This window comes from Epinephelus moara, chromosome 17 (assembly GCF_006386435.1).
Source record: "Epinephelus moara isolate mb chromosome 17, YSFRI_EMoa_1.0, whole genome shotgun sequence".
NCBI lineage: Eukaryota > Metazoa > Chordata > Actinopteri > Perciformes > Serranidae > Epinephelus > Epinephelus moara.
This window is the reverse complement of record NC_065522.1, coordinates 18680231-18694661: the sequence shown is the minus strand read 5'-3', so window position 1 is coordinate 18694661 and position 14431 is coordinate 18680231. Positions and strand designations below refer to the sequence as shown.

General features: G+C 40.2%; 1 protein-coding gene across 3 annotated transcripts in view; it reads left to right on the top strand.

Moving 5' to 3' along the window:
- Positions 1 to 13602, top strand: part of tbc1d14 (TBC1 domain family, member 14) — a 47014-nt gene extending 33412 nt beyond the window's left edge. For all 3 annotated transcript variants that reach the window (XM_050068101.1, XM_050068102.1, XM_050068103.1), the window contains 8 exons: positions 420 to 526; positions 3565 to 3645; positions 3845 to 3933; positions 4230 to 4301; positions 7354 to 7482; positions 8080 to 8189; positions 8443 to 8701; positions 8786 to 13602. In XM_050068101.1, coding sequence (XP_049924058.1) covers positions 420 to 526; positions 3565 to 3645; positions 3845 to 3933; positions 4230 to 4301; positions 7354 to 7482; positions 8080 to 8189; positions 8443 to 8701; positions 8786 to 8842 — 904 coding nt within the window. In that variant the 3' untranslated portion in view covers positions 8843 to 13602. The remainder of the gene's footprint in view (positions 1 to 419; positions 527 to 3564; positions 3646 to 3844; positions 3934 to 4229; positions 4302 to 7353; positions 7483 to 8079; positions 8190 to 8442; positions 8702 to 8785) is intronic.
- Positions 13603 to 14431: the final 829 nt, after the last annotated feature.

Genomic DNA, 14431 nt, shown 5'->3' with positions numbered 1-14431 from the left:
TGTAGTACTTCGGTGAAGGTTCCTATTCATATACCTAATGTGAAAATTTGGGAGGTGTTTGTTAGAGTTTTTGTCCATGTGATCTTTCCTTAATAAGTAAGTATCTTCAGTGTGTGACAAAATCTTTCAAAATCTCCAAAAAGCTCCTTAACCATAAGGAGACTTTTTTTCTTCCTGTTAAAGCAACTGTAATACCATTTATATTACCTCAACAATACAACTGAGGACCATGAATTGGGTTGGGAAATATGGCAATAACAAGGTGTAAACTATGAGTTGAAAATGTATGAGTGAAGGATTACTATCACTCCAAAGGGACTTAAAGTAGAATCAGTGACTGCCACCTTGTGGCTCTGATCAATAAATGATATTAAGCAACATCTGATGTGCTAAACTTTCAACACTTAACCTTCCTTCAGGTGTACGTCTCGACGAGTGAGAGACCTCTGGTGGCAGGGCATCCCCCCCAGTGTAAGAGGCAAAGTGTGGAGCCTGGCTGTGGGCAACGATCTCAACATCACACATGGTACGTGGCAGTGAGAGAGTGTGCATCTGAGAATGTGTGTTATTTATGGCTTATAATTGCCATAACTGTACTTAACATTAGTCATGTCCTGGTCTGCACGGTTACCTGACTGCTCTTTGTTCATCACTTAGAAATACACTAGTGTACATACATATTGTATATATACATACACACACACACACACATACACACAGATGGGTGTAGCAGCTTGTCTCAGTGTTTGTAATTGAATACGTGGCTGTGAGATGGATAGAAGAGGAAGGAAGAGTGTATCCATTAAGAGTGAGCATAGGCCAATTAATCCCCAGTGCAAGAGGGAGCAAGCAGCATTTCAATGAGTTGTCAAGTCTGGATGGAGATTATACACACACACGAAAACACACACTGCAGATTCATCCACATGCTAAAGGAGCACCAACTTCGTATCACTCGGTGAAAGCTCCTCAGCACCCTCAGGGCCGCTTGCAGATAAGCACTCAGTGACTGCTGAGCTGGCCCACTCTGCTTTGTACTACTCAGCCTTTTAAATGGAGCACAGTCCTATGCATTAGCACTACACACACACACACACACACACACACACACACACACGCAGAGCTCAGTCCTCTTTAATGTTGTCTGTCTTGTTCTAGTAGCAGCTCAGTGACAGTATTCCCCCATTTTAAGTGAAGTAGTTTTATTACTGCTGTTATTGCTACTGCTAACATTTCTACTGTTGCTAAATTTGCTACTTCTAGTGGTTCTGAGGTTACCGCTGTTAGTAGTTGTATTCTTGCCACAGCACTGCAAGCCTACAGCTACTAGTACGTCTAATGTAAATGGAAAGCTCTACTCTTGCTTCTAATGTATTCTACTGCTAAGTGGTGACTGTTATTAATGCTGCTATTTGGTACAGAAGTGCAATAAAATTTAAAGGTGAAATCTGAACACAGACATTTTACACATATTTTTGGGTTCAGTGTGACCTGTGCTTCCTTATGATGTTACCTCTATCTTTGATGTCAAACTAATCCACTGAAAGTTGTGTGCACTTACTAACTGCTAATAACTAATTCAGCATACTATTAATGCCAAAATGATAAATAAATGTTGGCTGTTTAACAATGGGAACTGAAGTTCCAAAACTTAGAGTGTGATTATCCCCCAGGTAGAAGTACAACAATGAATAACTAGGAAAGTGAGTTCAGTAGAGTGCAGATCTCCACCAAGTGGCTGCCTGGGCTGGCTGCAACTGCAGCAGAAGCAGCGCACTGCTTTTCAGAAGTGTCCCAGAAGCTAAAATACATGCCGACCATGTCTATTTTTGACAGAGTTGCAGCGTGTTGCACAGGACAGCTTACGTTTTCCTGCCAACAGGCACTGTATGTGTCATATAGATAAAATGTAGTGATGAGGATGAATGTATTTTAAATAAAGCATTCAGAAATAATCTATGTATTCACCTAGACTTTAACAATATTAACTTTGTAGGCTACAGCACAACAACGAAGGAAATAGCATCAATAAACTCAACTAAAACAGACCCAAAAAGAAACCATTTAACTTCGGGGCCTGCTTACTTACCTATGGTAGAAGTACAAATATCAAGGAAAAATGACCAAATCAACAAAATCTGCAAGTTTATCAAATCAGGCAGGCAAAACACTCCACTCCTGAAATGCTCTTGGAGTGGCATGACCCTGTGGGAGATGTAACAAAACCAGGTTGCAGCCGTGGCAAACGGAATGTGGCACAGCTTAGCCCGGTGGAATTTTCCTTTCCGGCTCCTTTACAGTCAAGATGGCGGCAAAGATAACAAAAACAGATGACTTATTCATTTTGTATTGTGCCTAACTGCAATGGATCATAACAAATTGGGTATGAATTTAATCTGCAGATGCTCCGGTCCCAAATGAGACCAAACTTTTCTATGGACGTCAGTTTTTGAGCCACGATGAAGGCTTAGACATGTCCTGCAACAGTAAGCAGTCTGCAGTCAGTGACTGTATGAAACAGTCAACAATACAGGTTTTTCAACAACTGTACATCACAGCAACCACGAGAGGCCCTTGAGCATATAGTCATAAATGTGCACACAAATGAGGCTGATATTAGGTATTAGGCTAATTGCTCCAGCAGTGTGTGAGTTTAGCTGCAAACGGACAGATACACATGCTCATACTCACTCAGAGAGCGCAGACCTCCCTCGAGGCCAAATGCCCTATCTCGCAACATTACTGAGAGAGAAAATAATTTGTGTGTCTGCCCCATTATTTGGATCCGCTCCGGTATTTAATGGGTTCTCCCTTGGCTCATCCTACACCCTTCCACCAAATTTCATGAATATCGGGCCAGTATTTTTTCCAGACCAAAAACATAATCTCCTTGGTGGAGGTAATTATAAGAGTGAAAAAAAATATTGTTATTAAGTTAGTTTATTTTTTTCGTCTAGTCAGTAAAACATTATTATCAACATTAAAAAAGGATCTGTTAATTGATTCAGAATTATAGTAGATTAGAGTTGTGTTTCTTGTGTGAAACCATTTTAAAGTCCCACTGCATTACATTGTAGACTCGTTGCAAAAAAAATTGTTGTTAATATATACAGTGCATATATATATGTTAATGCAATTGCTCTTATATCCCTCAGTATATTTTCACATTAGACTACTGTTCTTATCTCAGCTTCTTGCACGCCTGCTCAGCTTGGCCTGTAGTTGCCATTTTCTGCAGTTAATATGAATCTTCTTTCAGGTCAGGGCCACCAGTGCAGAGCTCCATGTCATGTCTCAGAAATCTCATTATATCCATCCAGTGTCTCATCACTAGAGGGCAGCCACAGATCAAAGCACAGGCTCGGAGATTCAATGTACTGCACCAAGATCCTGTAATCACCCTTAGTGTAACTGCTGCAGAGTAATGTCAAGAGCTGAATGCTTTTATCACCTGAAGTGGTTTCCGTCCAGTCATCGTGTTCGACACTCAGTGTCTGTAGCCTCTTGTCTGCCTCTCTCTCTCTCATATTGATTGTACTGTGGTGTTGTTATGTGTCCCTGCAGAGCTGTATAACATTTGTTTGGCCCGGGCAAAAGAAAAGTGGAGGAACACGGCAGCACCTTCCTTAGAGACCGAAACTGAAGGTAGAGACAGAATAAAAATCTTCTGCTTGTTTCCATCATTTTGGTCATATTAACTCACAGATCAATGCAACTAAACTCATCTTGACTTAACAAAAAAGTAAAGTAGCTTTGCATGTCAGATAAGAGGTTACACTTAATGTGTTTTATGATCTTTTTTTGTTTTTCCCCTTGATTCCTAATGCTTTGCGATGTCTTCCAGATGCAGGTTCATCAGATCGGGAGTCGAGCCTGGAGCTGATCAAGCTGGACATCTCAAGAACCTTCCCCCAATTATGTATCTTCCAGCAGGTCAGTGAGAACTCAGCCATCCTCAACAATACTCCGCTTAATTTGTACAAAACACTGTTGTTTGTCATTATTGAGAAGATGTCTCATTTTGCCTTTTTATTCAGACCAACATAAACCCTGGTAACCTCTGCAAGATACAGCACATTGCTCTGATATTATTGTATCATATTTCATAGTGTATCATTATTGTAACATAAATCGCACTGAACTTTATAGGAAAGGGTGTGTGTGTGTGTGTGTGTGTGTTTTTGGCTTGTTTGATCCATTGTCTTCATTATTTCTTTTTTAATCATCAGGGCGGGCCATATCATGATGTGCTGCACAGCATTCTGGGAGCATACACTTGTTACCGGCCAGACGTTGGCTATGTAAGTCACACACACACACACACACACACACACACACACACACACACAAACAAACAAGTCTGTGTACTGCCCCTTTAAGAAAACAGGCCTCACTAGTGGCCTGGAAAGTGGATAAACATTGAATATTGTGTTATGGCTCTCCATACATGTGTGATACCTGAATTTCTTTTATATGTGGTAAATTCTTATGGTATTGTACAGTAGTAGCTACTCGTATATTACAAAGGTTAAAAATGAGTCATGACACAGCACAGACCTGGATCCCACGTAACACCTACAGAGTCTATTATTATCTGAAATAACTAAAGTTGGACTGCAGTCTGTGTGACTGGCAGCTTCTGGTATTTGATTTCCACTGAGTGTCATTTCATCATTATTTTTCCTCCTCTCACTGAGGGCACAGAGGTTACGTTTAGACTGCTGGCAAATCAAATTTATTTCTCACATCAGATCTTTCAGACAGACTGTCCGCACTGTGGCAAGCGCCTTTAACATTTAATCAGTAGGACTGACTTGTAGCAATATATTAGATTTCAAATTTCAGATATGTCAAAACGTCATTTTGACTTGTTAAAAGGCTCATTTAAGATATTTGTCAAACAAATTTGACGTGGTACAAATGTATTTTCACATGCAGAAATTACATTTTGAGTCAAAACTGATTAACAGATATATTTGATTTAATTATAGATAACAGTAATTCATTTTCCATTGGTTAGAATAACAATAACACATACTCACATATAAAACAATTGAATTTCCACATGTGGAAAAAGGGTTGTGACGAGTGGAAATTTAACTGCCCATTTCAGATATCAACTGTTGCATGTCGGATATGTCTGACATATCAAACCTATTGGTTGACTATGAATTAACATAATAATTTTGGATACATATGTACGTACATCATTGAAGAGATCTACAATGTCACTTTGACTAGTGGAAATTCCCATTTTTAAATCTAAAATTTGTAGTTATAGAAGGAATTGTAGATATCTCAGATATAATTGTTACAGTAGTACAAATAAATACAAATAAGTAGTACAAATAAAATTCCCACAAGTTACAATTGTAATTCAGATCTGAAATGTAATTCTGGATATCTGAAAATAAATTCTTACTAGTTACATTTTCAAGCTGACAAATCAACACGTTAATGTTGACTAGTCAGAATTTAATTTTAGAAATGCAGAATTTCATTTATGATATCTGTGATGTAAGTACAATAGTAGATTTCTACAATGAACATTGCCACTAGTAAGAGCTGAATTGTGAATATTAAAAATGGTCATTTTGACTATTGAGACTGGAGTTGTCGGTATCATTAATAGAATTGCAACTAGTCAAAATAACATTATGGATATGTCGACTTGGCATTATAACACGTCAAAATTGAATTATAGATATCTGTAATTGAGTCTAATAAGAAGTCAATGGCAAAAGTTGACAAGTAGTGATTAAGTCATAGATATCTACAGTGATCATTTGACATTTCCACCAGTAAGAATTCAATTGTTGATAATACAGAATTAATATTTTTGAATAGTGAGAAATGAATTGTAGGTATCTTTAATTAGATATGATACTAGTCAGAATTAAATTATGGATATGTTGGATTGGAATTCTAACTAGTCAAAAGCAATTGCTGATATGTACAATTACTATTACCACTACTGATCAGATGTTAGGTCTTGCAAGTGATGCTGCTGTGGTGACTTTGTAGGCCTCGGTAACTACGTAGTTATGCTAGTGACGCGGCTTTTCAAGTGTGGTTTGGATCCGATTAGCAAAATTTGCATTCCATGAAATTGGAATGGATTAGGGCTCTGAATAAGGCCTGGTGTGTCATGTATTTAGAGTTGTTATTTATTGGTATTATTTCATAAATAATAGTAATAATAATAATAAAGTTGTGTTTTGTTAACGTGCTCCTAGGTATACCAGTTTTACTGTTAACATTTGTGAAACCTTCTGATAGTAACATCACAGTTACTATGCTGCATTCAGAGTCATTTCCAGTCAACTGTCTTAAAGGGACAGTTCACCCTAAAATCAAAAGCACCTATTTTTCCTCTTACCTGTAGTGCTATTTATAAGTCTAGCTTGTTTTAGTGTGAGTTGCAGAGTGTTGGAGATATAGGCTGTAGAGATGTCTGCCTTCTCTCCAATATAATGGAACTAGATGGCACTCAGCTTGTGGTGCTCAAAGCCCCAAAAAATAACATACAAAATACAGTAGTCTGGTATTCATTTTTATTTGGTATTTACAGTAACAAATCATATGTCCCTGACTGAACCAGAGAAATGTGTAAAATTAGGTCAGTGACAGATATATAATGGTGGTTGTGGTTAATTCTCGTAATGTCCACATCACTGCTGCAGCACACATGAAGCTCAACACATCATCACTGTGTCCAGTGTGAAACTTTGTAATTAGCCGGTGGCTTTAAACAAGTGATGAATGTTCTTTGATGCTGTACTCCTACATTGAACTCATGTTTGCACCTCTGTAATTTTTCAAAGCCACATTATTCTGGTAGATGCCGTGGTTTGCCTTACTGCTCCTCACTGCAGTCCCACGCTGTCTATACTTCGGTAGAAATGACTGTGACTTCCTGTACTGACCCCAACCCATAAGCTGCTACACACAAACACACACACAATCTATGCATTCACCTCTCTGCAGGTTTTTGGGTTTTGCTCTTTGCATTAGTCTGCGTCAGCATTTCATTTCTCTTTCCATCTGAAATATCCAGATTGCAGCTCAACTTTTTGTGATTTGTAAATTACAGTTTTGAATTAGCTTAAATTAGAGTGCTTTCAGTTAGGGAAAGTGTAAATGAAATCATGGTGCAAAATTAACCTTCAGCAGGTGTGAACTTGCCATTAGGGTTTTTTCTCTGCCCTCGATTTTAGAAACGGAAGTCAAAGTCCACGCTTCATTTTAACACTTTTTTTTTTGTACAACAAGCCCCCAGTAAGACCACAGTTTTTTTTTCTGTCTTGTGTTTGTTTTTCTAAACTGTGTGTATGTATGTGTGTGTGTGTTTAGGTGCAGGGAATGTCGTTCATCGCAGCAGTGCTGATCCTGAACCTTGACACAGCTGACGCCTTTATAGCTTTTGCCAACCTGCTCAACAAGCCCTGTCAGATGGCCTTCTTCAGAGTCGACCACAGCCTTGTCAGTACACACACACACACACACACACACACACAGACACTTTAAGATTTTCAACATCAAAACTACAACATAAATGAGACTATCATTCCTCATTATTGATTAATCTGTTGATTATTTTATTGATCAATTCGATTCGATTTGATCTGATTGTGGAAGACTAATGAAACAAGCAAGTATTCATATTTAAGTAAGGACGTAGTAAGGAAGTAAGGTAGTGTGTCTTCTTCACTGTGGGATCACACCACTAGACCGCTAGTTGGCAGTGGGGTTTATATGCCCCATGACCAAAACAGGTCATTTCCATATCCTTCTTCAAACACAACAAACATGGCAACTTAGACTGAGCAGATCGTGTTGGAGTTGGAGCCAATAAATGTCGAACAACCGCCACTTCTACTGAAAGTACTGCAGTGCAAGTGATGTGGAGGTGTAGCTTTGTGCAGCAGGTTTTAATTGAAACCTCCACACTCAGCTCTCAGACAAAGAAACCACTTGTCCACTTTCACAGATGACTCAGCGCACTGCTCATTGAACTCAGTCAGGTTGCTTCTGTGTGAGTGTGTTCCTTTATAAGACCACCTTCTGCTCTCTTCACAGATGTTGACTTACTTTGCGGCATTTGAAGTGTTCTTTGAAGAAAATCTACCAAAGCTCTTTGCACATTTCCAGAAAAATAACTTGACCCCAGATATTTATTTAATCGACTGGTGAGTTTCTTACATTTCTTTCTTACATCTCTGCCTCATCCTTCTGCTAATAAACCTACAGACTAATGTCATGCTTGAGGTTTTTGAGGTGGAACTATAAAAGCAACTAACTTTGAAATGCCTAATAATGTTGCATTGATAATATACAGTTGCAAATGTATCTCAAATGTTCAGATATTCATGTGCTTGTTTTTGTTTTCATCTGTTTTAAGTGACTGACTGTGTTGTGCACTTTGCCTCTCCGTCCCTCCAGGATCTTCACTCTGTACAGCAAGTCTCTGCCGTTGGACCTGGCGTGTCGGGTGTGGGATGTGTTCTGCAGAGACAACGAGGAGTTCCTGTTCCGCACGGCGCTGGGCCTGCTGCGTCTCTACCAGGACGTCCTGACCAGCATGGACTTCATCCACATGGCTCAGTTCCTCACCCGCCTGCCTGACCTCATCCCCGCCGAGCAGCTCTTCCAGCACATCGCTGCTGTCCACATGACCAGCCGCAACAGGAAGTGGGCGCAGGTACAGTAGGCTGCTACAGCTTTTGCATTTTAGGGTTCTCGGATGGTGCTGTTAATTAAATTTTACCTTCCTTCATCTCCTCAGGTCTTGCAGGCGTTACAGAAAGATCAGGAGCGAGGCAGCCCGGTGCTGAAGCGCTAGAGGAAAAACCATCACCAGACTCAACCAGTTCCCCTCCAGCCCTCAGGAAACTGGACTCTCAGCCGGCCCGGATGGACCTGAGAAAACTTCAATGGGACTTATCTGGTTGTAGCTGCTGTGATAAACCTCATCCCCAGAGCCGTCTCACTGCTCTAACTGGAACCAGGACCCTGGAGGGGAGGGGGGGTCTGTCAGCAACGAGGGTAGGGTGTGAAAAGGAATACGAGGCCTTATTTATCTCTCACCTGTGCTCAGAGGCCCAGCAGTGGACTGCAAAGTGTAGCTGGCAGAGGCTGAAGAATGTATCACGCACACACTCCCACGTACACCAGGCTGATTCAGGTCTCCACAGAGCAGAGGGCGTCACGGAGATACTACTTACTACTACGCCCACTTAGATTTGAATTCTCTGCTGCTCTTTCCAGCAACACTTATTTGTGTCTTTTCTTTAAATGTGGCTTTTTATGACAAAAACAAAAGTCAAAGTGTGACTCCCTAATCTCTAAAAGATTTGGTCATGGAAAGAAATACTGTAGTCCCTGAAGTGGCATCACCAGAGTCAGATCTGTGGGTGTGAAATATGTTAAGTGGAGCCTCAGCTTGTGTCTTTCCATCTCTTTGTCTCTGCACCTTTTTTTCCCTCAAAACTTCAGTCATTCCTTCAGTTTGATTTTGTCCTGTGTGCTTTACATTTGTGTATTTTCCAGGTAGTCACTGAACCATTCCATGAAGTCAACTCTCAATTTTGAGTTAAAATCATTGATATGCACGTAACCTTCATGCTGAAGACATATTAGGTGTCTCTGAGAGCACCACGTTGTTACATTCGTTTTAACCCTCTAAAAACAGGTCATAAGCTGCCTGTAAAACACGTTTTACAGTGTATTTATGTCAGTGAAACTGGAGTTGATATCGAAGCATGTTGCTGTTAGACACACACAACATGCAGTGTCACATATGGATGTCCCCTACCCTTAAAGAAACGGTTCACCCCCAAATCAAAAGCACACATTTTCCCTCTTTCCTGTAGTGCTGTTTGTCAGTCTAAACTGTTTTGGCGTGAGTTGCCGAGTGTTGCAGATATGGGCTGTAGAGATGTCTGCCTTCTCCGAAATATGATGTAACTAGATAACACTGGTGCTCAAAATGCAAAAAAATATAAATTTAAAAACTCAACATCAATGTCTCTTTCCAGAAATCATGACCTGGTTACTCAAGATAATCCACAGACCTTGTTGTGAGCAGTTTCATGTAGGAACTATTTTCTTTCTACCAAACTACACCTGTCAACCGTATCACCGTGCAGAAGGAAACGTGCATCTACTGCTAGCTCACCTAGCACAATTGAGCTAGCTAACATCACAGCTCAGCCGAGGAGAATGGCAATAATGTTTAAGGCCTATTAATACTCCCTTTGTGTACGAAAATAGATCCATTCATTTCACATGTCGTAAACGTCACTGCCCACATACTTCCATGCATCCTTTATGTTGGCTTAGATACTTTCACTAGATGGCACTAAAGGGCGGAGTCCAAAGTTTCAGACAACAACAGAGAGGGTGATGGTGGAGGAGGTCGTAATGATGTACCTTGTAATGGAAAGTGAAAAAAGTTTTACTTTATTACTCTTTTGTTCCATTCTGCCATTTTTAAAATGTCTTCATCTTGCCCCATGGTCATACCTCGCTTGAACTATGTGATACCACCCCCACAGTTTCCAGTGGTACTGCTTCGTCTTGTTTGTATTGTACACTTTCAAGAAACATGCACAGATACCGACGAATTGAACGTAGAGTACGGAGAGAACGCGCAATCCATGTCTGTATACATACTAACATTATGTTGCACTGTCACAAGCATGAGCCTATTGTCTATGAGCAGATGCACACTTCCTTCTACGCAGCAATACTATTGGTGGGTGTAGTTTGGTAGAAAGAAAAGAGTTCCGACATGCAACTGCTCACAACTAGGTCTGTGGATTATCTTAATTGACTGGGTCATGATTTCTGGAAAGAGACATTGCTGTTGAGTTTTTCAAATGTGTTTTTGGCACTTTGAGTACCACAAACCAGGTGTCATCTAATTCCATTGTGTTGGAAAGAAGGCAGACATCTCTACGGCCGATATCTCTTACACGAAGCAACTCACACCAAAACGATCTAGATTGATAAATAGTGCTACAGGTAAAAGGAAAAATGTGTATTTTTGATTTTGGGGTGGACTGTCCCTTTACTGTTTGAGGTACATTTCAGTTTTCTAGTGTTTGGATTCCCGACGTCTTGGTGTGAGTGTAATGTCTTTAAATTTTGTATTTATTTAATATTTATCAAAAGGACATAAACAGGACTTGTTCCGGTCAAATGAAGGGTTGCTGCTGAGCCTCTCACCACCCACGCACATACTTAATTTAACAGCACTGAGTGCACTGTATGCTAATGAAAGGCAGCCCTACACAGAGTAGTCAACATATGCACACAAGTGTGTGTGTGTGTGGTTAAAAGCAAGTGTATACGGTACTGTAGGCGCTGTAATCTAAGGGCCCTGACACAGCATCTTAACCACCAGCTGTCGGTAACTGTGCAGCTTTTGTTGAGTATTTGTGGCCGATTGTGACCTGTAGCTTGTGTGACATATCTGTCCATCTGGTTGTTCAGCTTTGCAGATCACTGATTTCACCCATCATTGCAGTTTGTCATCATGTTCGTCTGCTTTTAACCCAAGCTAAAGAGACTGTTTCACAGGTTCACAAAGGCATTTGCATAAGGGGCCAGTTTGTTTTGCACTGCACATTCTTATTTCCTGTCATGTAGAACATGTGTTTATCAGTGGTCACCTGGCCCCGCACATGAAACTATGTCATCAGTTAAGCTTTGTGGCCGCCAGCGTTGTGTAAAGGCCCTGACGCTGCTGTTCACACTGTGGTTGATGTGTCATTTCATCCTGACCAGCAGTGGGTGGGGACAATATTTGCATCATTGTTGGTTGAGTTTTTATTACCAGCATTGCTTTGAGTTAACAGTTAAGGCTAGAGGTTTATAGACCTGCATTTATTTCCTTGGATAATCAGATAAGAAAGCGAAGTACCATCTTACCAATGATCCCATACTGGAATGTTAGATATCTTTTTTTTTGTGAGTTGCCCATTTTGCACAGACCTTGTAATCAAATGAAATAAAAGTTGAGAAGTGCACATATCTCATTGGCTGTTAGTAAAGATTTATTAGATGTTTTCAGTCAACAACATTGAATCTGAAGAAGCTGCTGCTGGCATTTCTAACACAGTAACGGTGTTATTGGTTGGGAAGCTGTTTCATCTGATGTGTTGTGCATCTGATTTTATGTACGATCGAGTTTAGCTACTTTTGTACCCTGTACTATTGGTGATACCAATTTTTTTCTTAAAGTGAAACGTCTGTGTTTTTCAAATTAGACCCTATTTTCCCGTGTTTTTATGTCTAAGTAACAAATGGAGACAACAATTTTTTTAATTAGTCCAGTATAAAGCAAGTCCGCTGCAGCCACAACGACAAAACAGGCTGCATTGTAATCCCTATGGGCAATTGCGTACTGTCAGTTCGCATCCTTGCTTGTTTTTGCCACTGACAGGCTCCGATTGTTATTATGAATGTCTGACACATTACAGAAAGGATCCATACGGAGACATGAGACGTCTTTCCTTACCTTCCTCTTGTCTGTTATTGTTACCAAGTCTCGCTCAAGGAGAAGTCTCTTTCAAAAATCTTCTTTTTGATTTCTCTGTCGGGATCCTTTCTGTAATGTTGTCAGACACTCATAATAACAATCTGAGCCTGTCAGTGGCAAAAACAAGCACTTTTAATGGATGTAAACTGACCATAGGGATTACAATGCAGCCTGTTTTGCGTCTCTTTTAATACTAGTCAAATTTCAAAAATAGTTGCCTCTAGCAGTCACTTAGACACAAAAATGTGGGAAAATAGGTTCCAGGTTAAAAAATACTGAAGTTTCCTTTTAAATGCCCGGACCACAGCTGAGGTATGACACACTTTAAAAACAGGAAGCGCCTTTCATTTATAAATCATCCTCTAAGGTTGGCACATGCTCGCTAACTGGTACACTATTTGTGTTTCAGTGTGTGCAACAGCTCAGCACCATGCAGCATGCTTTCTGATCACTCATCTCGATGCACTCCCCCCCACCCCCCAATTCCCCCAGTGTGGTGACACACCGCAGGACTGCAATAAAGCTTTTTGCACATATATGTACGCCTTTGAGTTGTGCCTCGCATCATCACTTCATGTGATCGCTCACAGGTTTAAACGGGTTTTCCATCATTGACTTTTTTTTGTGCTCAAGTAGTGATGATGCAAGTTGAAGTGTGTGTGTGTGTGTTTGTTTCATGTGTACTTGTTGTTAAGTGGCATTTGTAAAATGTCAGTTACTAGTTAGTTGTTACATTAAAGGCTGGCCTGTGTATGAAATGACCCTTCCAGCTCTATTGACACTACCTGCCTCCTGCCCCTCTATCACAAAACACACACTGGCAACACTGTATGATCCACAATGGCCAGAAACAAAATTCAAACTTTATTTGAATAAAAAGTGTAATATGCTGTCATTTCTTGGGTTTTGTTTGTTTTGCATTGTCTTATATTTTTGTCCCCTCAAGAGACCTGTTGTACTGTAGAGGATGTACATGGAGACAGCAGAGGGTTACCATACAACTTTATCTCACTTGAACTGTATATAAACAAAGGTTTTATTAAAATAAAGAGCTGTACATATTCAATCAGGAGTGCCTCAGTGTGTCTTTGTTCACATTTAATGGTAAAGGACATGTAACTGATTTTGAGCACATGCTGACATTTCTTTTTGTCAACTTCAGGTAGCAGGGGGACATATTAAAGTGAAAACATGGAGTCCATGATAATGGACTGTGTGTGGTGTAGTTTTTAAAAAGGTTGAGGTAGATTACAGGAAATGCAGCTGTGGTTAGCCCAGATATGTAGCTCAAAGTAAAGAAGGTGACACACAGCAAAACCAATATTACTACAGCCCCAAACAACACTTAAGTCATTATGAAATGATGAAACACTAATGGGATGAATACATTTTTATATCATAAAAACACTACTGAAAAGAAATTTGAAGCAACAGTTTACCCCAAAGTCAAAAACGTGTTCTTCCTCTTACTTGTAGAGCTAATTATCAATCTAGATTGTTTTGGTGTGAGGTTGGTGAGTGTTGGAGATATCGGCCGTGAAGCGCCCAACAAAATATATTTGAAAAACTCAACAGCAATGTCTCCCTCCAGAAATCATGACCCAGTTACTCAAGATAATCCACAGACCTTGTGAGCAGTTTCATGTAGGAACTATTTTCCCTCTACCAAACTACACCCACCAACAGTATCACTGTGCTGAACAAAGCGTATCTATCTAGCTCACCTAACACCACTGAGCTAGCTAACCTTACAGCTAGCTATCACAGCGCAGAAGGAAGCATGCATCTACTCATGTATGAGAGGCTTGTGCTGTGACAGTGTGAGATATAAACATTATTGCCGTCCTCCTCGGCTGAGCTGTAACGTTAGCTAGCTCAGTGGTGCTG